This window comes from Bufo gargarizans, chromosome 1 (genome assembly GCF_014858855.1).
Source record: "Bufo gargarizans isolate SCDJY-AF-19 chromosome 1, ASM1485885v1, whole genome shotgun sequence".
Lineage (NCBI taxonomy): Eukaryota > Metazoa > Chordata > Amphibia > Anura > Bufonidae > Bufo > Bufo gargarizans.
In genome coordinates this window covers 260,181,013-260,208,427 of record NC_058080.1, presented here as the reverse complement: position 1 = coordinate 260,208,427, position 27,415 = coordinate 260,181,013, and the positions used below count along the sequence as shown (strand labels likewise).

Here is a 27,415-nt window from a genome sequence, read left to right as displayed (position 1 = left end):
TATACATCCATACCCGTGGTAGCCGGCGAGCTTTATTCATCTAAGCTAGCTGGTGGGGCATTTTTATTTATTTACTCGGTATGTAGACAGATAGCAGATACGGTAGGTAGACAGATAGCAGAAACTGCAGGTCGGTAGGTAGACAGATAGAGGATACTGTAGGTCGGTAGACAGATAGCAGATACTGTAGGTCGGTAGGTAGACAGATAGCAGATACTGCAGGTCGGTAGGTAGACAGATAGCAGATACTGTAGGTCGGTCGGTAGACAGATAGCAGATACGGTAGGTAGGTAGACAGATAGCAGATACTGCAGGTCGGTAGGTAGACAGATAGCAGATACGGTAGGTAGGTAGACAGATAGCAGATACTGCAGGTCGGTAGGTAGACAGATAGAGGATACTGTAGGTCGGTAGACAGATAGAGGATACTGTAGGTCGGTAGGTAGACAGATAGCAGATACTGCAGGTCGGTAGGTAGACAGATAGCAGATACTGTAGGTCGGTCGGTAGACAGATAGCAGATACTGCAGGTCGGTAGGTAGACAGCAGATACTGCAGGTCGGTAGGTAGACAGATAGCAGATACTGCAGGTCGGTAGGTAGACAGATAGCAGATACTGCAGGTCGGTAGGTAGACAGCAGATACTGCAGGTCGGTAGGTAGACAGATAGCAGATACTGCAGGTCGGTAGGTAGACAGCAGATACTGCAGGTCGGTAGGTAGACAGATAGCAGATACTGCAGGTCGGTAGGTAGACAGATAGCAGATACTGCAGGTCGGTAGGTAGACAGATAGAGGATACTGCAGGTCGGTAGGTAGACAGATAGTGGATATTGTAGGTCGGTAGGTAGACAGATAGAGGATATTGTAGGTCGGTAGGTAGACAGATAGAGGATACTGTAGGTCGGTAGGTAGACAGATAGAGGATACTGCAGGTCGGTAGGTAGACAGATAGCAGATACTGTAGGTCGGTCGGTAGAAAGAGAGCAGATACTGCAGGTCGGTAGGTAGACAGATAGAGGATACTGTAGGTCGGTAGACAGATAGCAGATACTTTAGGTAGGTAGACAGATAGCAGATACTTTAGGTAGATAGACAGATAGCAGATACTTTAGGTAGGTAGACAGATAGCAGATACTTTAGGTAGATAGACAGATAGCAGATACGGTAGGTAGGTAGACAGATAGCAGATACGGTAGGTAGGTAGACAGATAGCAGATATGGTACTCACTAGTACACACATACACATGGAGCACACTGGCAGGGCGCTCGCTGATTGGCTGGGAGCACGCGACACCCCGGGCCGCCATTGGTCCTAATGACACGCGACAGGCGCGGGGCCGGAGTCTGGAGGGGCAGGGGGGCGGCACACTGGTGGGTGGGGGGGAGCAGAGCGGCGCGTGTCGCTTTTAAAGGGCCCCCTCACCTGCAGCAACCGGAGAGGAGCCGAGTGCACCCAGAGAGCCGCCATGTCCCGCCTGCTGCCGCCCGCCGCTGACTGGTGCTGTGAGGAGCTGCCCCAGGAGCCGTACCTGCTGGATGCCAGTGACCCCAGAGCCTGGCTCTCCGCCTCCTCACTGCAGCCGCCACACGACTACCTGCTGCCTCAGCCCCACAAGGTGCGGGACCTGTGCGCGCTGAAGGGGCTGCAGACCGAGGACGAGGACGAGGACGAGGAGGACGGCGACGACGAGCTGTGCAAGGCGCGCGCCCCCTCCGGCAAGGGCAAAGGGGTGCAGAAGCAGCGCCGCCTGGCAGCCAATGCCCGGGAGAGGAGGCGCATGCACGGCCTCAATCATGCCTTCGACCAGCTCCGGAATGTCATCCCCTCCTTCAACAATGACAAGAAGTTGTCCAAGTACGAGACCCTGCAGATGGCGCAGATCTACATCAACGCTCTGTCCGACCTGCTGGAGGTGCCGCCGGAGCACCCCCCGCCGTGCCCACCTTACCCGCTGGAGCCGCTCACCTTCCAGTCCTCGTCACCTGGAGCCAGGGAGTCGTCTGGCGACGAGAGCAAAACCTCTCCGCGATCCCACCGAAGTGACGGGGAGTTCTCCCCACACTCCCACTACAGCGACTCGGACGAGGCCAGCTAGATGCCATGAGAATGCCACCACATTGACTGGCACACGATCATACCATGAGTTGCCCTGGTAATAGAACTCTGCCAACCGCCATGCCCATTCTGCCAGTGCCCACGTCTTCCAGAACTGCGCCCGCCCGTGTAAATAGCCGCCATGCCCATGTAAATACTGGAGAAATGCTAGTTTTATACCATATATATGCCCGAATTTCTAGAGCTTCTTGCACTTTAACAGCCAACCATGGCACAGAAAACACTAAGGTGGAAAAAAGGAAATGCCAACCTGTACCACTGTCGCCACTCGTATCGCCCCTGGCAAAGGTCCGGAGGAGGGGAACCTCTGCTGGTGTCAAACTTTTTACTGCTGATGACTTGGGATAGTGATGTTAGCTCATCATCATCGCCATTATTAATTTTATTATTATTATTATTATTTATTCTTGCGTTTTCATGTTTTGTTTGTATTTTTTACTTTTTCTATGAAAAACAATCCCCGAGACAAACTGTTGTTTTATGTTGATTTAGTTCAGTTCCTGCCATCCATATTTACCATTTGTGGAGACAATAAAAATCCCTGAAAATCCAATGATCGCCTCTTCATTTCTTTTTTTTCTGGCTAACGAATAGATCAGAAAAGAGGGTGCTGAAAGGGTTAAAGGGGGGTTGTCGGGAGGGGGTTCTGGTCGTTTAATTTAGGGTACTATTACCCCAACCATTTCTCCTTATTACTATTTGTACTATGAATATAATTAGTAATAGAAGTATTATTATTTTATTGAATAATGGTTCTTATACTTCCGAATTTAAGACAAATGATTTCCTAAAAATTAGAGACAGATAATAGATAGATAGAGATTAGATAGATAGATAGATATGAGATGGATAGAGATTAGATAGATAGATAGATAGATAGATAGATAGATAGATAGATAGATAGATAGATAGATATGAGATAGATAGATATGAGATAGATAGAGATTAGATAGATAGATAGATAGATATGAGATAGATAGATATGAGATAGATAGAGATTAGATAGATAGATATGAGATAGATATAATAGATAGATATTACATAGATAGATGATAGGAGATAGATAGATATGAGAAATCTATCTGAGATACATATAATAGATATGAGATAGATAGATAGATATGAGATAGATAGATAGATAGATAGATGAATAGATAGATATTATATAGATTAGATAGAGCAGATAGATATTACATAGATATGAAGGATAGATAGATATGAGAAATCTATCTGAGATACATATAATAGATATGAGATAGATAGATAGATAGATAGATCGATTGATAGATATGAGATAGATAGATATGAGATAGATAGATAGATAGATAGATAAATGAATAGATAGATATTATATAGATTAGATAGAGCAGATAAATATTACATAGATATGAAGGATAGATATATAGATAGATATTATATAGATTAGATAGAGCAGATAGATATTACATAGATATGAAGGATAGATAGATAGATAGATAGATAGATAGATAGATAGATAGATAGATATTATATAGATTAGATAGAGCAGATAGATATTACATAGATATGAAGGATAGATAGATATGAGAAATCTATCTGAGATACATATAATAGATAGGAGCTAGATAGATTAGACAGATATTCCATAGATTAGACAGATATTCCATAGATTAGACAGATATTCCATAGATTAGACAGCTAGAAGGATAGAACCTTGATACGACAAGCCAGAGAAAAGTGACCAATGACCTTCCTATAAAGGAATTACCTGGAACTAATGGCACAGCTCAGTGATTTCCGCTTTTCTAAACCTAAAAAATAAACGTTAGGAATACATTCCAGGGTCAGGCGGCTATTCACACCTGGCATATTGAGCGTTTCTACCGCCGCTTCCACTACATACACGGGGCATTATTAGATTCGTGTGCATTGTCGGCTGTCTTCTGTTTGACAGTCCCTACAGGTCCAGTGCCTAATCGTCAAATAACCAGAAGTAATGAAGGGTTAATAGATACCGTTAGGAGTGAGAAGCTACATGAAGCTGTTCACACTCACAGGATACCGTTAAGTACCGAGAATCATAAATACTATCGCAATCATGGTCATCATCTGCTTCGTGAGAATATTGCGATCATCACTTCCCTTAGTATCATTTATGACATTACTACTTTCCTCGGTACTATTCTCATCATTTGTATTACTATCATTACTGCTATTACTATAATTTGTAGTATAATTAGTTCTATCAGCACTACTACTATAATTTGTAATATTAGTACTATCATTTTTATAACTATTTTGCAGTATTATTACTATCATCACTATTATTACTACATTTTTAGCATTAGCATTATTATCAATATTGCTAAAATTTGAAGTAATAGTTCTATCTTTACTACTATTACTATAAATTGTTAATAGTATTAATACTATTCTATTACTATAATTTGTAGTATTAGTGCTATCATCGCTACTGTTACTATATTTTGTAGTTTCGGTGCTATCAACCTATTAAAATAATTAGCTGTATTAGCATTATCATTACTATGACTATCATTTGTAGTTTTTATACTATCATTCTACTATTAGTATAATTCGTAGTATTTGTATTTTCATCAATATTACAATAATTTGTAGTATTAGCACTATCATCACTACTATTGCTTTATTTTGTAGTATTAGTGCTATTATCACTACTATTACTATGTTTTGTGGTATTTCTGCTATCATCACTACTATTACTATATATTGTAATATTAGTGCTATCATCCTATAATTCATATAATTTGTTGTATTAGTGCTATTATCATTACTATGACTATCATTTGTAGTTTTCGTACTATCCTCAATATTACTATAATTTGTAGTATTCGAACTAACACCACTATTACTATAATTTGTATGATTGCTATTATCTTTACTGTTGCTATAATTTGTAGCATTAGTACTGTCATCACTACTATTACTATAACTTGTATTATTGCTATCATCACTACTATTACTAGTATTATTTGTAGTATCAGTACTATCATCACTATCATTTGTATTCCTGCTCTTATGATCACTACTAGTACTAGTATTATTTGTAGTATTAGTACTATCATCACTATAATTTGTATTCCTGGTCTTATTATTATCACTATTGTTACTAGTATTATTTGTAGTATTAGTACTATCATCATTACCATTTGTCTTCCGGCTCTTATCATCACTACTATTACTAGTATTATTTGTAGTTTTAGTACTTTCATCACTATCACTTGTATTCTTGCTCTTATCATCACTACTATTACTAGTATTATTTGTAGTATCAGTACTGTCATCACTATCATTTGTATTCCTGCTCTTATGATCACTACTATTACTAGTATTATTTGTAGTATTAGTACTATTATCACTATCATTTGTATTCCTGGTCTTATTATTATCACTATTGTTACTAGTATTATTTGTAGTATTAGTACTATCATCACTATCATTTGTATTCCGGCTCTTATCATCACTACTATTACTAGTATTATTTGTAGTTTTAGTACTTTCATCACTATCACTTGTACTCCTGCTCTTATCATCACTACTATTACTAGTAGTATTTGTAGTATTAGTACTATCATCACTATCATTTGTATTCCGGCTCTTATCATCACTACTATTACCAGTATTATTTGTAGTATTAGTACTACCATCACTATCATTTGTATTCCTGCTCTTATCATCACTACTATTATTTGTAGCATTAGTGCTATCATCACTGTCATTTGTATAATTGCTATTATGACATTTGTAGTATCACTCCCATCTTCCTGGCTGGTGGCTGGAGGATCCCATTGTGCTCCTGTTCAGGCTGAGGAATCACAGGAGGAGCACAATGGGATGTTCTCTTCTGCTCTCCTCTCTGGCACACTGTAAGGCACAGGGACAGAAAACACGTGCATGGCACTTGAGGGACTGATCTGTCAACAAGGTGACATTGTCCCGCACTGTGCACTCTGTGGGGACAGTGCTGTGTCTTCTGAGGGGGATTAGGTTCTGCGCGCAGCCATTAGGTGATGATGACTGGGGCCACCTGTCCCTTTCATAACCCTCTGCACAATGTCACCTACACATTAGGAGCAGGTAGCCACAACTGGGCCTCATTCTAGTCCCGGCTCCACTGGGTTAAAAGTTCATACTCTCCATTTTCTATCAGCAGTGGAAATACAGATGTAGCAGAGTTAAGTTTGTCAGAAGTAGTATAGTTGAGCAGAACTTCTAGTTCTGCTTTACATGTTAATGTACATGGAGCTAAACGGCAACTTACTGCAGGGTCATAAAGTGAAGCTCCCCTGTATCAACTACTTCTAAACTAAGAAGCCACAGTGTCAGCACCTGGAAACTGCAACCATAGTCTGGGGATGGCACCTAAGGGTGCAGGGGAGGATTTTACCCCTTCATTCTTGGAAAGGCAGACAGTCGGACACTAGAGTGAGCACTAAATGAATACGTCCACTCTCCACTCTTCTACATCTCACAAGCTCTGTACTAATGAATAAGTCCACTCTGCTACATCTCACAAGCTCTGTAGCAATGAATAAGTCCACTCTGCTCCATTCTTCAAGTTCTGTAGTAATGAATAAGTCCACCCTGCTACATCTTTCAAGCTCTGTAGTAATGAATAAGTCCACTCTGCTACATCTCACAAGTTCTGTAGTAATGAATAAGTCCACTCTGCTACATCTCACAAGTTTTGTAGTGATAAATACGTCAACTCTGCTACATCTCACAACTTCACAACTTCTGTACTAATGAATAAGTCCACTCTGTTACATCTCACAAGTTCTGTAGTAACGAATATGTCCACTCTGCTGCATCTCAGAAGTTCTGTAGTAATGAATACATCCACTCTGCCACATCTCAGAAGTTCTATAGTAGTGAATAAGTCCACTCTGCTACATCTCCCAAGTTCGGTAGTAGTGAATAAGTCCACTCTTTTACATCTCCCAAGCTCTGTAGTAATGAATAAGTCCACTCTGCTACATCTCCCAAGCTCTGTAGTAATAAATAATTCCAATCTGCTACATCTCACAAGTTATTTAGTAATTAATAAGACCACTCTGCTACATCTCCCAAGTTCTGTAGTAATGCATAATTCCACTCTGCTACATCTCACAAGTTCTGTAGTAATGAATAAGTCCACTCTGCTACATCTCCCAAGTTCTGTAGCAATGAATAAGCCCACTCTGCTACATCTCACACGTTCTGTAGTAATGAATAAGTCCACTCTGCTATATCTCACAAGTTCTATAGTAATGAATAAGTCCACTCTGCTACATCTCACAAGTTCTATAGTATTGAATAAGTCCACTCTGCTACATCTCCCAAGCTCTGTAGTAATGAATAAGTCCACTCTGCTACATCTCCCAAGCTCTGTAGTAATGAATTCGTCCACTCTGCCACATCTCACAAGCTTTGTAGTAATGAATAATTCCACTCTGCTACATCTCCCAAGCTCTGTAGTAGTCAATAGGTCCACTCTGCTACATCTCCCAAGCTCTGTAGTAATGAATAATTCCACTCTGCTACATCTCCCAAGCTCTGTAGTAATGAATACGTCCACTCTGCTACATCTCCCAAGCTCTGTAGTAATGAATAATCCCACTCTGCTACATCTCCCAAGCTCTGTAGTAGTGAATAGGTCCACTCTGCTACATCTCCCAAGCTCTGCAGTAGTGAATAGGTCCACTCTGCTACATCTCCCAAGCTCTGTAGTATTGAATACAGCCATTCTGCTACATCTCCCAAGCTCTGTAGTAGTGAATAGGTCCACTCTGCTACATCTCCCAAGCTCTGCAGTAGTGAATAGGTCCACTCTGCTACATCTCACAAGCTCTGTAGTAGTGAAAAGGTCCACTCTGCTACATCTCACAAGCTCTGTAGTAGTAAATAGGTCCACTCTGCTACATCTCACAAGCTCTGTAGTAGTGAAAAGGTCCACTCTGCTACATCTCACAAGCTCTGCAGTAGTGAATAGGTCCACTCTGCTACATCTCACAAGCTCTGTAGTATTGAATACAGCCACTCTGCTACATCTCCCAAGCTCTGTAGTAGTGAATAGGTCCACTCTGCTACATCTCCCAAGCTCTGCAGTAGTGAATAGGTCCACTCTGCTACATCTCCCAAGCTCTGTAGTAGTGAATAGGTCCACTCTGCTACATCTCCCAAGCTCTGCAGTAGTGAATAGGTCCACTCTGCTACATCTCACAAGCTCTGTAGTAGTAAATAGGTCCACTCTGCTACATCTCACAAGCTCTGTAGTAGTAAATAGGTCCACTCTGCTACATCTCACAAGCTCTGTAGTAGTGAAAAGGTCCACTCTGCTACATCTCACAAGCTCTGCAGTAGTGAATAGGTCCACTCTGCTACATCTCACAAGCTCTGTAGTAGTGAAAAGGTCCACTCTGCTACATCTCACAAGCTCTGTAGTAGTGAATAGGTCCACTCTGCTACATCTCACAAGCTCTGTAGTAGTGTATAGGTCCACTCTGCTACATCTCACAAGCTCTGTAGTAGTGTATGACGTTTTGAAGAGACCTCCACCTCGCTTTCTACATATAGAATGACACTGCTCGCATATCTGTTTTCATCCCTTCTTTTTTCAAGGCTTGTTCAATATTTATTATATCCTTTTCTTCTTTATTCTTATTAATATTCTTATTATGATATCCTTTTCTTCTTTATTCTTATTAATATTCCTATTATGATACCCTTTTCTTCTTTATTATTCCTATTAGTCTCCACTTCCCACTAATGCCGATACAAGACAGCACGGCACAGACCTGCACTTGTATGACAACATTTCTGGAGGACATAAAGTGCTGGTCATGGGACATTGTCAGTAGTGTGCATGTATCTTCTCGGCATATCTAGCCCCATTACAGAGCTACGACTCCCAGCATCCTGACCCAGGGTAGTCTCATCACCGTTGGACACATGCAGCTCCTCATCTATCTCATACAAGCTGCTCTGGTGATGTAGATGAAACAAAGAGGATGATGTGTAACCCTAAACTATGTGAGCAGTGAATTGGAGAATGATCGCATATTAAATGACCTATCAAGCCCAGGATCTGGAGAGCACACTGGCCTGCAGGAGATGACAGCAGCCCGGAGTCTGCCTGAATCCTGGCCAGCGCTTTGTACGGGTAACCCTTTCCTCCCCACACACACACACACACACCAGTCAATTCAACCCCTGGGTGCAGCTTGCCACCTTTGGCAGAAGGCAGGCCCTAATCCATTAGCAAGCTGTAACATATAGCTGCAGGTCGCTGCAATCTCATTAATATTTTGGATATAGTTTACTATTGAGTATTTCCCAGTGCACATTCCCCATATGCCAGCCCTCCCCTGCCATGCTGGCTGACTCCTTTCTCTCCATTATTACCAATTAGCCTCTACTTTCACAAGTCACATCCAAGTAACCAGGATACTTAGCGATGGAACCAACTATGTGCGCAAGCCAGGCGTGCCTAATGCTCCCCCCACACAGTGCCCTGCAGCAGCTCCTGAGACCCCCAAATCATGGCCCCTGTAATGTGTTTATATGGATGTGCGCACATATATACAGTATATGTGTGTATATATGATGTACATATATATACAGTATATATCTGTGTGTATATGATGTAAATATATATATACAGTATATATGCGTGTGTATATGATGTACATATATATATACAGTATATATCTGTGTGTATATGATGTAAATATATATATACAGTATACATGCGTGTGTATATGATGTACATATATATACAGTATATATCTGTGTGTATATGATGTGCATATATATATATATACAGTATATGTGTGTGTGTGTGTATATACGATGTACATATATATACAGTATATATCTGTGTGTATATGATATATATATATATACAGTATATGTGCATATATGATGTACATATATATATATATATATACAGTATATATCTGTGTGTATATGATGTACATATATATATATACTGTATATATCTGTGTGTATATGATATATATATATACAGTATATGTGCATATATGATGTACATATATATATATACAGTATATATCTGTGTGTATATGATGTACATATATATATATACAGTATATATCTGTGTGTATATGATGTACATATATAGTGAATAGAATGAGAGATACGTAGATTAGATTATATCAAATACAATGTGAGATTAGACAGAGAGATAGATAAATGATAAATTAGAATTGGAATATATAGAAAAATAGTTAAATCAAATGCTTCTATATTATCTATCTTCTATCTATTTATTATCTATCGATCCATATATTATCTACTTCTATCTATCTATCATTTATCTATCTATCTATGATCTCTATCTATCTATCTATCTATCTATCTCTCTATTATCTATATATCTTCTATCTATTATCTATCAATCCATATATTATCTACTTCTATCTGTCTATCTATCTATCTATCTATCTATCTATCTATCTATCTATCTATCTATCATTTATCTGTCTATCTATCTATCTATTATCTATCTATCTTCTATCTATTATCTATCAATCCATATATTATCTACTTCTATCTATCTATATATGATCTCTATCTATCATCTATCTTCTATCTATTTATCTACCTATATCTATGATCTCTATCTATTATCTATCAATCCATATATTATCTCCTTCTATCTATATATGATCTCTATCTATCATCTATCTTCTATCTATTTATCTACCTATATCTATGATCTCTATCTATTATCTATCAATCCATATATTATCTACTTCTATCTATCTATCTATTATCTATCTATGATCTCTATCTATTATCTATCAATCCATATATTATCTCCTTCTATCTATATATGATCTCTATCTATCATCTATCTTCTATCTATTTATCTACCTATATCTATGATCTCTATCTATTATCTATCAATCCATATATTATCTACTTCTATCTATCTATCTATTATCTATCTATGATCTCTATATATTATCTATCAATCCATATATTATCTATCTATCTATCTATCTATCTATCTATCTATCTATCTATCCATCTTTCTCTCTATCTCTATGTATAGCTCCGTCCCTTACAGATTGGTAAAGTGTAGCGTTCACACTCATTCCCTTCCGTATCTGCAGAGGTTGGGCTGAGGGCTGCGGTACCGCGGGTGTGCTGTGTCAGCTGGTGAGCGCACTCTCTATTCAGGGCTGTCCCCGGGGAGCCGAGTCCCTAATCCCACCCCACCTCTCCCCCAGTAACGTGCCCCCACCCCAGCCCTCTATTCAGCCTGCCGCCAGCAGTGTTAGAGACGTACAAGGTGATTTATTCTCCTAAATAAAGCCGCACTATGAGACCACAGGCTCCAGCCTAGCTGCGGCTGGGTGGCTGTCACTTGTAGTCCCTCCAGGTGGTACCAGTGTAGCATAGTACACCCTAGTGTGGGGGCATGGAAGGGTTAATTCCCCCAGCACGGAAGGTGTAACAGGAGCTGGAATCCAGTGTCAGGCCAGAATAAGCTGTTTGAAAACTTGCAATCTAAAACCTAGAAAGTTCCCAGGTGAGTGAATGGTCCATGTCTACTGTAAGCTCTCCAGAGGCCTCCTAGGAGAGGCAGGACCTCCATTCAGAGCTGATCCCCTCAGGGAGGCAGGAGATACTCGGCCTGCCATAAGTGAGGCTCTCATCATCACAAATGAATTGCTTCTTTCACCTCCAGCTTTCATGCCGTCTATGAAAAGGAGAGGACACAGAAGAGCCCAGGCTAGACCATGGAGGGCTTTCTTCAGATGTGGTGTCAGGTGGCTGGATAGAGAAGACAACAAGTGTCACAGGACAAGCCTGGAGCTGGATGTAGACTTGTCCCTAAATGGTGACAGAAGCTTTCTATTCAGTCTAGTTTTCCTATGTAGAAGAAGAGGTTCTGCAGCTTCTGAGATCTAATGATCTTCTCCAGTAGCCACTACTAATGATTACCATTGATATAAAAAACCTGGTGGGCATGATTTAGGTTTTTGATTGAGTGAGGATTAAAGGGACCTGTCACCACAATATTGGAGTATTATCTGCAGTATTACACGAGTAGGCAGAGATTGATCAAAACCGGTGTAAAGTACAAATGGCTTAGTTGCCCCTAGCAACCAATCAGATTCCACCTTTCATTTTTCAGAGCTCTCTTAGAAAATAAAAGGTGGAATCTGATTGGTTGCTAAGCCACTTCTCTGTTACACCAGTTTTGATACACCCCCACCCCCCCCCCCTCCCGGGAGTCCAGATAACTATTTTAAATTTTCCTACTGACCCCCTTCTCCCGCTGTCAGCACTGCAATACACTATCAGGACTACTGTGCATGCGCACAGGAGTCCTCTCCGTTATGTTAGCACAGCTATGAACGCTGACAGCAGGGGAATGGGTAGGAAAAAAATAAAATAAAATAGTGAGCCCAGCTTTAGGCCTCATGCACACGACCGTTGTGTGCATCCGCGTCCGTCCGTAATTTTTCACAGTTTAGCAGAAGTCCCATTAATTTCTAAGGAGCTGTGAAAAAAAATGATAGTCCGTTTTTTCTCCGCGTCCGTGATTCCAGTCCGTCAAAAAAATATAACCTGTCCTATTCTTGTCAGTGGAAAACGGAGGACGGACCCATTCAAGTCAATGGGTCAGTAAAAAAAAAAAAACGGATGCACAACTGGTATGTCATCCATGTCCGCGTCCATGTCCGTTTTTTTCTACAAGACCTTGGTGCAATAAAATTACACTTTTCATTAACCTTCCTTTTTTTTCCCTGTCAGACAAAAAAAAAAAAAAGGAAGACACAAGGAAACACAACTGAAGCAAAATCGGACACGGACCACAGAAGCCAAATCACTGACAGTGAAAAAACACGTGTGCATGAGGCCTTAGCCTGGCCCTTGTTCCAGGCAGTTTTTCACAACAGTCAAGCTAGGCTACTTTCACACTAGCGGCAGGACGGATCCGACAGGCTGTTCACCCTGTCGGATCCGTCCTGCCGCTATTTCGCCGTGTCGCTAAACTGCCGCTCCGTCCCCATTGACTATAATTGGGACGGGGGCGGAGGTCTGACGCAGCACGGCATTTCGCGGTGAGAGGCCGCCGGACTAAAAAGTCGGACATCCAGTACTTTTAGTCTGACGGTCTTTCACCGTGCACTGCCGTGCTGCGACCGAGCTCAGTGGGGACTGAGCGGCGGTCCGGCGGCACGGCGAAATAGCGTCAGGACAAATCCGATAGGGTGAACAGCCTGTCGGATCCGTCCTGCCGCTAGTGTGAAAGCCTTAGACACAAAAATTGTCTAAAATGTTTAAAAATTGTCTAAAATATCGAAACTGTACACTGCTTTTTCCCACAATGTATGCCAGAATTCGAGTGCATTTTTCCTTAGTGATTCTAAATCCCTTGACAGTGGTGGAAATACACAGGACTAATGTCAGTTCCCCCGTACGTTCTGAGCGCCGTCTCTGGAGGGATGCAGACTATGGGGCCATTATCAAAACTGGTGTAAAGTAGAACTGGCTTAGTTGCCCATAGCAACCAATCAGATTCCACCTTTAATTTTTCACAGCTCCTTTGGAAAATGAAAGGTGGAATCTGATTGGCTCCTGTGGGCAACTAAGCCAGTTCTACTTTACACCAGTTTTGATAAATCTCTCCCTATGGGCGCACTATATAAGCAATAGGAGTGAATGGAAAAAAAATGCTTCACCAGTATCTCTACCTAATCCGCAACGCCCGTGTGAAACCAGCCTTAGGGTGTCTAGACTAGGCACCAAATTTATCACAGTAAGGTCCCTTTCACACGAGCATGATTTCCGCGTGGGTGCATTGCGTGACGTGAACGCATTGCACCCGCACTGAATCCTGACCAATTCATTTCTATGGTGCTTTGTACATGAGCGTTGTTTTTCACACTTCATTTCTGCATTGCGTTAAAATCGCAGCATGTTCTATATTCTGCGTTTTTCACGCAGACCTGGCCCCATAGAAGTGAATGGGGCTGCGTGAAAAACGCATTGCATCCGCAAGCAAGTACGGGTGCGATGCGTTTTTCACTGATGGTTGCTAAGAGATGTTGTTTGTAAACCTTCAGTTTTTTATCACGCGCGTGAAAAACGCATCGAAACGCATTGCACCCACGCGGAGAAAACTGAACAACTGGACGCAATCGCAGACAAAACTGACTGAACTTGCTTGCAAAGTGGTGCGAGTTTCACTGAACACACTCTGAACGCATCCGGCCCCAATCCGCAACGCCCGTGTGAAAGGGGCCTAACTGAGGTTGGATGATGCCTTTGGAGCAGGGCTGGACAGTTGTGTCTAACTTCATACAAACTATTGCTTGACATCTTTTTGTTGCAAAATGTAGCATAATAGGCCACACCCCTTTCTGTTAAAGGGATTGTCCTATGAAAAATATTCTACATTTTTTTTTTCAAACCAGCACCTGGATCTGAATACTTTAGTAATTGCATGCAATTAAAATTTAGTATAGCTACTGAGTTATTCAATTAAATCTATCTGTACAGCGCCACCTGCTGTTTGCTCATTTTCAAATTTCTCTGTCCTGGTCACTTTGACAGAAGCACATGCTCAGTTCCATCCTTCAACTTCAGCTGCAGCAGAAAGGACACACCCCTGAGAAAGGACACACCCCCAAGATTGACAACTTGAAATAAATCTAGCAGAAGAATTGGAGCAATGAATGGGGACATATCTGGATCCATGTGAGGTACAGGGCTGTTTCTAAGTTGGTTGTATAATTATGTATAATTTCCATTTTTTACATTATTGATGGGATAAACCCTTTAAGTCACCCCCCCCCCCCACCCCCCTCCTGTTAGGCTAGGTGCTGATAATTTCCCTAATCCTAGAGATGCCATTTTTGCCACAATCTAGGCACACTTACTGTAGTAAATGTGGGCCTCTCTGAATTTGGCACATTTTATGACTTTCTGCAATAAACTGCGCATTATAATCCTTATTTTTGTGGCGCATTTACCTAAATGAATCTCCCATTACTTTATTCTTTCCTGCACAACATGATGCTTGTTTCTTTCCTTTTCTTTCCCCACACCGTGTACAACAACAATGACAAGGCCATAGTCACCTAGTAAACAAACGGTACATAGTCGTCACTTACTATCGTGTCAGTCTGTGGTCAGGTGAAGGATACAGTTACGTGAAAAAGGATCTGATCTCCCCTACAATGGAGCAGAGCGGTGACTAATGTGACTGCTCCTGACTTATGCATTTGGTATGATGTAGATAACACTGTCTAGGGGAGTGTGCCAGTAACAGAGGCGCACAGCCCACAGGCTAGTCTTTTCTTAGAACTGATAATCCCTTTCCCATGTATTCTTATTTTCCCGATTCCCGATACTCCTCTGTATCAATGTGCCATGGGGGCCTACAATGCTTACTATAGGGAGCAGAGTTGCTGGTGTGGCATGTGTCTGGAGCTCGTAGGTGGCACTGCGGCTGAAACTCTTTTGGGGGGCACCATACTGGGGCTTGTCATTAAAGCAAACATTGACCCCTATTAATTGGGCAAATTTTCGTTTCTGTGTTTTTTTTTATTTTCACACCTTCCAAGAGCCGTAACATTTTTTATTTTTTATTCACATGAGAGGGCTATTTTTTGGCAGCACAAGCTGTATTTTTTAATGCTACATTTTATTGATATCTTTTATTGAAAAAAATCTTTTGGGGTTTTGTTTTGTGCTGATATTGGGGCAATGTAGCAATCACTATTATGGCGCTATTGTGGCTGATATTGGGGCTATGTGGCAGTCACTTTTATGGGGCTAATGTTGCTGATATTGGTGCTAAACGGCAGTCACTGTTATGGCACTATTGTGGCTGAGGTTGTGGCCCTGAGGTAGTCACTGTTATGGCACTATTGTGGCTGAGGTTGGGGCCCTGAGGTAGTCACTGTTATGGGGCTATTGTGGCGGATATTGGGGCCACGTGGCAGTCACTGATAGGGGCTATTCTGGCTAATATTGGGGCCCTGTGGCAGTTATTATTATGGCACTATTGTGGCTGATATTGGTGCTATGTGGTAGTCATTGTTATGGCACTATTGTGGCTGAGGTTGGGGCCCTAAGATAGTCACTGTTATGGGGCTATTGTGGCAGATATTGGGGTCATGTGGCAGACACTGTTAGGGGGCTATTCTGGCTAATATTGGGGCTATGTGGTAGTCATTATTATGGCACTATTGTGGCTGATATTGGGGCTATGTGGTAGTCATTGTTATGGCACTATTGTGGCTGATATTGGTGCTATGTGGTAGTCATTGTTATGGCACTCTTGTGGCTGATATTGGGGCTATGTGGTAGTCATTGTTATGGCACTATTGTGGCTGATATTGGGGCTATGTGGTAGTCATTGTTATGGCGCTATTGTGGCTGATATTGGGGCTATGTGGTAGTCATTGTTATGGCACTATTGTGGCTGATATTGGGGCCCTGTGGCAGTCATTATTATGGCTGATATTGGGGCTGATATTGGGGCTATGTGGCAGTCACTGTTATGGGGCTATTCTAGCTAAAAATTGGGGCTATGTGGCAGTTATTATGGCGCTATTGTGGCTGATATTGGTGCTATGTGGTAATCACTGTAATGGGGCTATTGTGGCTGATATTGGTGCTATGTGGTAATCACTGTAATGGGGCTATTGTGGCTGATATTGGGGCTATGTGGTAATCACTGTAATGGGGCTATTGTGGCTGATATTGGGGCTATGTGGTAGTCATTGTTATGGCACTATTGTGGCTGATATTGGGGCCCTGTGGCAGTCATTATTATGGCACTACTGTGGCTGATATTGGGGCCCTGTGGCAGTCATTATTATGGCTGATATTGGGGCTATGTGGCAGTCATTATTATGGCACTATTGTGGCTGATATTGGGGCCCTGTGGCAGTCACTGTTATGGGGCTATTGTGGCTGATATTGGGTCTATGTGGCAGTTATTATGGCACTATTGTGGCTGATATTGGTGCTATGTGGTAATCACTGTAATGGGGCTATTATGGCTGATATTGGGGCTATGTGGCAGTTATTATTATGGCGCTATTGTGGCAGATATTGGTGCTATGTGGCAGTCACTGTCATGGGGCTATTGTGACTGATATTGGGGCTATGTGGTAATTACTGTAATGGGGCTATTGTGGCTGATATTGGTGCTATGTGGTTATCACTGTAATGGGGCTATTGTGGCTGATATTGGTGCTATGTGGTAATCACTGTAATGGGGCTATTGTGGCTGATATTGGGGCTATGTGGTAGTCATTGTTATGGCACTATTGTGGTTGATATTGGGGCTATGTGGTAGTCATTGTTATGGCACTATTGTGGCTGATATTGGGGCCCTGTGGCACTCACTGTTATGGGGCTATTGTGGCTGATATTGGGGCTATGTGGCAGTTATTATGGCACTATTGTGGCTGATATTGGTGCTATGTGGTAATCACTGTAATGGGGCTATTGTGGCTGATTTTGGTGCTATGTGGTAATCACTGTAATGGGGCTATTGTGGCTGATATTGGGGCTATGTGGTAGTCATTGTTATGGCACTATTGTGGCTGATATTGGGGCCCTGTGGCAGTCATTATTATGGCACTATTGTGGCTGATATTGGGGCCCTGTGGCAGTCATTATTATGGCTGATATTGGGGCTATGTGGCAGTCATTATTATGGCACTATTGTGGCTGATATTGGGGCCCTGTGGCAGTCACTGTTATGGGGCTATTGTGGCTGATATTGGGTCTATGTGGCAGTTATTATGGCACTATTGTGGCTGATATTGGTGCTATGTGGTAATCACTGTAATGGGGCTATTATGGCTGATATTGGGGCTATGTGGCAGTTATTATTATGGCGCTATTGTGGCAGATATTGGTGCTATGTGGCAGTCACTGTCATGGGGCTATTGTGACTGATATTGGGGCTATGTGGTAATTACTGTAATGGGGCTATTGTGGCAGATATTGGTGCTATGTGGCAGTCACTGTCATGGGGCTATTGTGGCTGATATTGGGGCCCTGTGGCAGTAATTATTATGGCACTATTGTGGCTGATATTGGGGCCCTGTGGCAGTCATTATTATGGCTGATATTGGGGCTATGTGGTAGTCATTGTTATGGCACTATTGTGGCTGATATTGGGGCTATGTGGAAGTCATTATTATGGCTGATATTGGGGCCCTGTGGCAGTAATTATTATGGCACTATTGTGGCTGATATTGGGGCCCTGTGGCAGTCATTATTATGGCTGATATTGGGGCTATGTGGTAGTCATTGTTATGGCACTATTGTGGCTGATATTGGGGCTATGTGGAAGTCATTATTATGGCTGATATTGGGGCCCTGTAGCAGTTATTATTATGGCACTATTGTGGCTGATATTGGGGCTATGTGGCAGTCACTGTTATGGGGCTATTGTGGCTGATATTGGGGCTATGTGGCAGTTAATTTGGCGCTATTGTGGCTGATATTGGTGCTATGTGGTAATCACTGTAATGGGGCTATTGTGGCTGAGGTTGGGGCCCTGAGGTAGTCACTGTTATGGGGCTATTGTGGCAGATATTGGGGCCACGTGGCAGTCACTGATAGGGGGCTATTGTGGCTGATATTGGGGCCCTGTGGCAGTCACTGTCATGGGGATATTGTGGCTGATATTGGTGCTATGTGGCAGTCACTGTAATGGGGCTATTGTGGCTGATATTGGGGCCCTGTGGCAGTCACTGTAATGGGGCTATTGTGGCTGATATTGGGGCCACGTGGCAGTCACTGATAGGGGGCTATTGTGGCTGAGGTTGTGGCCCTGAGGTAGTCACTGTTATGGCACTATTGTGGCTGAGGTTGGGGCCCTGAGGTAGTCACTGTTATGGGGCTATTGTGGCAGATATTGGGGTCATGTGGCAGACACTGTTAGGGGGCTATTCTGGCTAATATTGGGGATATGTGGTAGTCATTATTATGGCACTATTGTGGCTGATATTGGGGCTATGTGGTAGTCATTGTTATGGCACTATTGTGGCTGATATTGGTGCTATGTGGTAGTCATTGTTATGGCACTATTGTGGCTGATATTGGGGCTATGTGGCAGTCACTGTTATGGGGCTATTGTGACTGATATTGGGGCCCTGTGGCAGTTATTATTATGGGGCTATTGTGGCTGATATTAGGGCTATGTGGCAGTCACTGTTATGGCACTATTGTGGCTGAGGTTGGGGCCCTGAGGTAGTCACTGTTATGGGGCTATTGTGGCGGATATTGGGGCCACGTGGCAGTCACTGATTGGGGGCTATTCTGGCTAATATTGGGGCCCTGTGGCAGTTATTATTATGGCACTATTGTGGCTGATATTGGTGCTATGTGGTAGTCATTGTTATTGCACTATTGTGGCTGAGGTTGGGGCCCTAAGGTAGTCACTGTTATGGGGCTATTGTGGCAGATATTGGGGTCATGTGGCAGACACTGTTAGGGGGCTATTCTGGCTAATATTGGGGCTATGTGGTAGTCATTATTATGGCACTATTGTGGCTGATATTGGGGCTATGTGGTAGTCATTGTTATGGCACTATTGCGGCTGATATTGGTGCTATGTGGTAGTCATTGTTATGGCCCTATTGTGGCTGATATTGGGGCTATGTGGTAGTCATTGTTATGGCACTATTGTGGCTGATATTGGGGCCCTGTGGCAGTCATTATTATGGCTGATATTGGGGCTCATATTGGGGCTATGTGGCAGTCACTGTTATGGGGCTATTCTAGCTAAAAATTGGGGCTATGTGGCAGTTATTATGGCGCTATTGTGGCTGATATTGGTGCTATGTGGTAATCACTGTAATGGGGCTATTGTGGCTGATATTGGGGCTATTTGGTAATCACTGTAATGGGGCTATTGTGGCTGATATTGGGGCTATGTGGTAGTCATTGTTATGGCACTATTGTGGCTGATATTGGGGCTATGTGGTAGTCATTGTTATGGCACTATTGTGGCTGATATTGGGGCCCTGTGGCAGTCATTATTATGGCACTATTGTGGCTGATATTGGGGCCCTGTGGCAGTCATTATTATGGCTGATATTGGGGCTATGTGGCAGTCATTATTATGGCACTATTGTGGCTGATATTGGGGCCCTGTGGCAGTCACTGTTATGGGGCTATTGTGGCTGATATTGGGGCTATGTGGCAGTTATTATGCCGCTATTGTGGCTGATATTGGTGCTATGTGGTAATCACTGTAATGGGGCTATTGTGGCTGATTTTGGGGCTATGTGGCAGTTATTATTATGGTGCTATTGTGGCAGATATTGGTGCTATGTGGCAGTCACTGTCATGGGGCTATTGTGGCTGATATTGGTGCTATGTGGTTATCACTGTAATGGGGCTATTGTGGCTGATATTGGTGCTATGTGGTAATCACTGTAATGGGGCTATTGTGGCTGATATTGGTGCTATGTGGTAATCACTGTAATGGGGCTATTGTGGCTGATATTGGGGCTATGTGGTAGTCATTGTTATGGCACTATTGTGGTTGATATTGGGGCTATGTGGTAGTCATTGTTATGGCACTATTGTGGCTGATATTGGGGCCCTGTGGCAGTCATTATTATGGCTGATATTGGGGCTATGTGGCAGTCATTATTATGGCACTATTGTGGCTGATATTGGGGCCCTGTGGCACTCACTGTTATGGGGCTATTGTGGCTGATATTGGGGCTATGTGGCAGTTATTATGGCACTATTGTGGCAGATATTGGTGCTATGTGGCAGTCACTGTAATGGGGCTATTGTGGCTGATATTGGTGCTATGTGGTAATCACTGTAATGGGGCTATTGTGGCTGATATTGGGGCTATGTGGTAGTCATTGTTATGGCGCTATTGTGGCTGATATTGGGGCTATGTGGTAGTCATTGTTATGGCACTATTGTGGTTGATATTGGGGCTCTGTGGTAGTCATTGTTATGGCACTATTGTGGCTGATATTGGGGCCCTGTGGCAGTCATTATTATGGCTGATATTGGGGCTATGTGGCAGTCATTATTATGGCACTATTGTGGCTGATATTGGGGCCCTGTGGCACTCACTGTTATGGGGCTATTGTGGCTGATATTGGGGCTATGTGGCAGTTATTATGGCACTATTGTGGCAGATATTGGTGCTATGTGGCAGTCACTGTAATGGGGCTATTGTGGCTGATATTGGTGCTATGTGGTAATCACTGTAATGGGGCTATTGTGGCTGATATTGGGGCTATGTGGTAGTCATTGTTATGGCACTATTGTGGTTGATATTGGGGCTATGTGGTAGTCATTGTTATGGCACTATTGTGGCTGATATTGGGGCCCTGTGGCAGTCATTATTATGGCTGATATTGGGGCTATGTGGCAGTCATTATTATGGCACTATTGTGGCTGATATTGGGGCCCTGTGGCACTCACTGTTATGGGGCTATTGTGGCTGATATTGGGGCTATGTGGCAGTTGTTATGGCACTATTGTGGCAGATATTGGTGCTATGTGGCAGTCACTGTAATGGGGCTATTGTGGCTGATATTGGTGCTATGTGGTAATCACTGTAATGGGGCTATTTTGGCTGATATTGGGGCTATGTGGTAGTCATTGTTATGGCGCTATTGTGGCTGATATTGGGGCTATGTGGTAGTCATTGTTATGGCACTATTGTGGCTGATATTGGGGCCCTGTGGCAGTCATTATTATGGCTGATATTGGGGCTATGTGGCAGTCATTATTATGGCACTATTGTGGCTGATATTGGGGCCCTGTGGCACTCACTGTTATGGGGCTATTGTGGCTGATATTGGGGCTATGTGGCAGTTATTATGGCACTATTGTGGCAGATATTGGTGCTATGTGGCAGTCACTGTAATGGGGCTATTGTGGCTGATATTGGTGCTATGTGGTAATCACTGTAATGGGGCTATTGTGGCTGATATTGGGGCTATGTGGTTATCACTGTAATGGGGCTATTGTGGCAGATATTGGTGCTATGTGGCAGTCACTGTAATGGGGCTATTGTGGCTGATATTGGTGCTATGTGGTAATCACTGTAATGGGGCTATTGTGGCTGATATTGGGGCTATGTGGTAGTCATTGTTATGGCACTATTGTGGTTGATATTGGGGCTATGTGGTAGTCATTGTTATGGCACTATTGTGGCTGATATTGGGGCCCTGTGGCAGTCATTATTATGGCTGATATTGGGGCTATGTGGCAGTCATTATTATGGCACTATTGTGGCTGATATTGGGGCCCTGTGGCACTCACTGTTATGGGGCTATTGTGGCTGATATTGGGGCTATGTGGCAGTTATTATGGCACTATTGTGGCAGATATTGGTGCTATGTGGCAGTCACTGTAATGGGGCTATTGTGGCTGATATTGGTGCTATGTGGTAATCACTGTAATGGGCTATTGTGGCTGATATTGGGGCTATGTGGTAGTCATTGTTATGGCGCTATTGTGGCTGATATTGGGGCTATGTGGTAGTCATTGTTATGGCACTATTGTGGTTGATATTGGGGCTCTGTGGTAGTCATTGTTATGGCACTATTGTGGCTGATATTGGGGCCCTGTGGCAGTCATTATTATGGCTGATATTGGGGCTATGTGGCAGTCATTATTATGGCACTATTGTGGCTGATATTGGGGCCCTGTGGCAGTCACTGTTATGGGGCTATTGTGGCTGATATTGGGGCTATGTGGCAGTTATTATGCCGCTATTGTGGCTGATATTGGTGCTATGTGGTAATCACTGTAATGGGGCTATTGTGGCTGATTTTGGGGCTATGTGGCAGTTATTATTATGGTGCTATTGTGGCAGATATTGGTGCTATGTGGCAGTCACTGTCATGGGGCTATTGTGGCTGATATTGGTGCTATGTGGTTATCACTGTAATGGGGCTATTGTGGCTGATATTGGTGCTATGTGGTAATCACTGTAATGGGGCTATTGTGGCTGATATTGGTGCTATGTGGTAATCACTGTAATGGGGCTATTGTGGCTGATATTGGGGCTATGTGGTAGTCATTGTTATGGCACTATTGTGGTTGATATTGGGGCTATGTGGTAGTCATTGTTATGGCACTATTGTGGCTGATATTGGGGCCCTGTGGCAGTCATTATTATGGCTGATATTGGGGCTATGTGGCAGTCATTATTATGGCACTATTGTGGCTGATATTGGGGCCCTGTGGCACTCACTGTTATGGGGCTATTGTGGCTGATATTGGGGCTATGTGGCAGTTATTATGGCACTATTGTGGCAGATATTGGTGCTATGTGGCAGTCACTGTAATGGGGCTATTGTGGCTGATATTGGTGCTATGTGGTAATCACTGTAATGGGGCTATTGTGGCTGATATTGGGGCTATGTGGTAGTCATTGTTATGGCGCTATTGTGGCTGATATTGGGGCTATGTGGTAGTCATTGTTATGGCACTATTGTGGTTGATATTGGGGCTCTGTGGTAGTCATTGTTATGGCACTATTGTGGCTGATATTGGGGCCCTGTGGCAGTCATTATTATGGCTGATATTGGGGCTATGTGGCAGTCATTATTATGGCACTATTGTGGCTGATATTGGGGCCCTGTGGCACTCACTGTTATGGGGCTATTGTGGCTGATATTGGGGCTATGTGGCAGTTATTATGGCACTATTGTGGCAGATATTGGTGCTATGTGGCAGTCACTGTAATGGGGCTATTGTGGCTGATATTGGTGCTATGTGGTAATCACTGTAATGGGGCTATTGTGGCTGATATTGGGGCTATGTGGTAGTCATTGTTATGGCACTATTGTGGTTGATATTGGGGCTATGTGGTAGTCATTGTTATGGCACTATTGTGGCTGATATTGGGGCCCTGTGGCAGTCATTATTATGGCTGATATTGGGGCTATGTGGCAGTCATTATTATGGCACTATTGTGGCTGATATTGGGGCCCTGTGGCACTCACTGTTATGGGGCTATTGTGGCTGATATTGGGGCTATGTGGCAGTTGTTATGGCACTATTGTGGCAGATATTGGTGCTATGTGGCAGTCACTGTAATGGGGCTATTGTGGCTGATATTGGTGCTATGTGGTAATCACTGTAATGGGGCTATTTTGGCTGATATTGGGGCTATGTGGTAGTCATTGTTATGGCGCTATTGTGGCTGATATTGGGGCTATGTGGTAGTCATTGTTATGGCACTATTGTGGCTGATATTGGGGCCCTGTGGCAGTCATTATTATGGCTGATATTGGGGCTATGTGGCAGTCATTATTATGGCACTATTGTGGCTGATATTGGGGCCCTGTGGCACTCACTGTTATGGGGCTATTGTGGCTGATATTGGGGCTATGTGGCAGTTATTATGGCACTATTGTGGCAGATATTGGTGCTATGTGGCAGTCACTGTAATGGGGCTATTGTGGCTGATATTGGTGCTATGTGGTAATCACTGTAATGGGGCTATTGTGGCTGATATTGGGGCTATGTGGTTATCACTGTAATGGGGCTATTGTGGCAGATATTGGTGCTATGTGGCAGTCACTGTAATGGGGCTATTGTGGCTGATATTGGTGCTATGTGGTAATCACTGTAATGGGGCTATTGTGGCTGATATTGGGGCTATGTGGTAGTCATTGTTATGGCACTATTGTGGTTGATATTGGGGCTATGTGGTAGTCATTGTTATGGCACTATTGTGGCTGATATTGGGGCCCTGTGGCAGTCATTATTATGGCTGATATTGGGGCTATGTGGCAGTCATTATTATGGCACTATTGTGGCTGATATTGGGGCCCTGTGGCACTCACTGTTATGGGGCTATTGTGGCTGATATTGGGGCTATGTGGCAGTTATTATGGCACTATTGTGGCAGATATTGGTGCTATGTGGCAGTCACTGTAATGGGGCTATTGTGGCTGATATTGGTGCTATGTGGTAATCACTGTAATGGGGCTATTGTGGCTGATATTGGGGCTATGTGGTAGTCATTGTTATGGCGCTATTGTGGCTGATATTGGGGCTATGTGGTAGTCATTGTTATGGCACTATTGTGGTTGATATTGGGGCTCTGTGGTAGTCATTGTTATGGCACTATTGTGGCTGATATTGGGGCCCTGTGGCAGTCATTATTATGGCTGATATTGGGGCTATGTGGCAGTCATTATTATGGCACTATTGTGGCTGATATTGGGGCCCTGTGGCACTCACTGTTATGGGGCTATTGTGGCTGATATTGGGGCTATGTGGCAGTTATTATGGCACTATTGTGGCAGATATTGGTGCTATGTGGCAGTCACTGTAATGGGGCTATTGTGGCTGATATTGGTGCTATGTGGTAATCACTGTAATGGGGCTATTGTGGCTGATATTGGTGCTATGTGGTAATCACTGTAATGGGGCTATTGTGGCTGATATTGGTGCTATGTGGCAGTCACTGTAATGGGGCTATTGTGGCTGATATTGGGGCTATGTGGCAGTTATTATTATGGCGCTATTGTGGCTGATATTGGTGCTATGTGGTAGTCACTGTAATGGGGCTATTGTGGCTGATATTGGGGCTATGTGGCAGTCACTGTAATGGGGCTATTGTGGCTGATATTGGGGCTATGTGGCAGTTATTATGGCGCTATTGTGGCTGATATTGGTGCTATGTGGTAGTCACTGTAATGGGGCTATTGTGGCTGATATTGGGGCTATGTGGCAGTCACTGTAATGGGGCTATTGTGGCTGAGGTTGGGGTCTTGTGGCAGGCACAAACAGCTGATCGGTGGGGGTCCTGGGTGTCAGACCTCCGCCGATCATGAGCTGATGATCTATGCAGAAGATAGGTCAGCAGTAATAAAAAGCTCCAGAAGCCCGTTCTTATTCTAGACGTGACACTGGAGCGGCACCTAGCTGAAGGCTCTGAACACATTGCTCACCACCTTTCCTCTTCTGGCTTTCAGCTGTGTATAAGGATAACACTAGAGGGGCTCGGATCAGAGTTTTTAACCTACATTACCCCTTTTGTTTTATGTGTTTTTGGCAGCTTGGTTCCTCTCTATAAATTTCTACAGAACGTAACATATTATCAGTAAAGAATTCTTCAGACTTCAGCAATGCTTCTGGCGCACCCTCCTTCACAAACATGACATTTCCCTATGTACTGTCAGTATCTTGTACCTGGACTCTTATCTATTGTCAATATTTTCATATGACAAATGGAGGATTCCCCATCAGTTCCTGCTCCTTGGGAGGTAGCAGAAAATTCATCCTGAAGATTGGAGAGCAGTAAAGGTATATTCACAAGCGGCAGATGTATTCTACTTGCAGAGATCTATGCACATGCTATAGAAACAACTCCATTCTGATCTTCAGTGGCATAAATATCAGGAACAAATGTTGTGTCTTAGGCTACTTTTACACTTGCGGCAGTGTGATCCGGCAGGTAGTTCCGTTGTCGGAACTGCCCCCGCCGGATCCGCCGATCTGGATGTGACTGAAAGCATTTGTTAGACGGATCCAGATGCGGATCTGTCTCACAAATGCATTGCAAGAACGGATCCGTCTCTCCGCTTGTCATGCGGACAGACGGACCCGTCTTGTACCTTTTTTCACATTTTTACCGCTCTGTGTGTGTGCAAGCCGGAAGGACGGATCCGGCATTCCGGTATTTTGAATGCCGGATCTGGCACTAATACATTCCTATGGGGAAAAATGCCAGATCCGGCTTTCAGGCAAATCTTAGATTTTTTTCGCCGGAGATAAAACCGTAGCATGCTATGGTTTTATCTTTTGCCTGATCAGTCAAAACGATTGAACTGAAGCCTACTCTCCATTCAGAATGCATGGGGATATGCCTGATCAGTTCTTTTCTGGTATAGAGCCCCTGTGACGGAACTCTATGCCGGAAAAGAAAAACGCTCTGTATTACCAAGGCCAATCTAATTCTGACCACAGGTCTAATAATCCAAACTAACAGCATCATAGATATATATTAGGGTTATTAGACCAGCGATCATGTGAAGATTTGAGACTGTAACATGGACTCTGTAAAACCGACCTTAGTTTAGTCTTATGTTTGGGGTTATTAGATGTACAATTTAGTTTGCAGTAACCAAATTACATCCTAAAATGTAAGTGATTTTGGTCGCATGACAGCTGTCACGCCCAATGATTGCAGTGTAGTGGTGCTAGCATAAAAATAAATGGGATCGCGGTGCAACTTGCACTTATTTCGTGACTGCAACACCAGAACCACAAGAAAATAGAG

General features: G+C 43.2%; 1 protein-coding gene across 1 annotated transcript; it reads left to right on the top strand.

The window, feature by feature from the left end:
• The first annotated feature begins 1,455 nt into the window (after positions 1-1,455).
• On the top strand, positions 1,456-2,671 carry ATOH1 (atonal bHLH transcription factor 1). Its single transcript, XM_044276881.1, has one exon. It carries the CDS (start codon positions 1,469-1,471, stop codon positions 2,096-2,098), a length of 630 nt encoding a protein of 209 aa, XP_044132816.1. The 5' UTR covers positions 1,456-1,468; the 3' UTR covers positions 2,099-2,671.
• Positions 2,672-27,415: the final 24,744 nt, after the last annotated feature.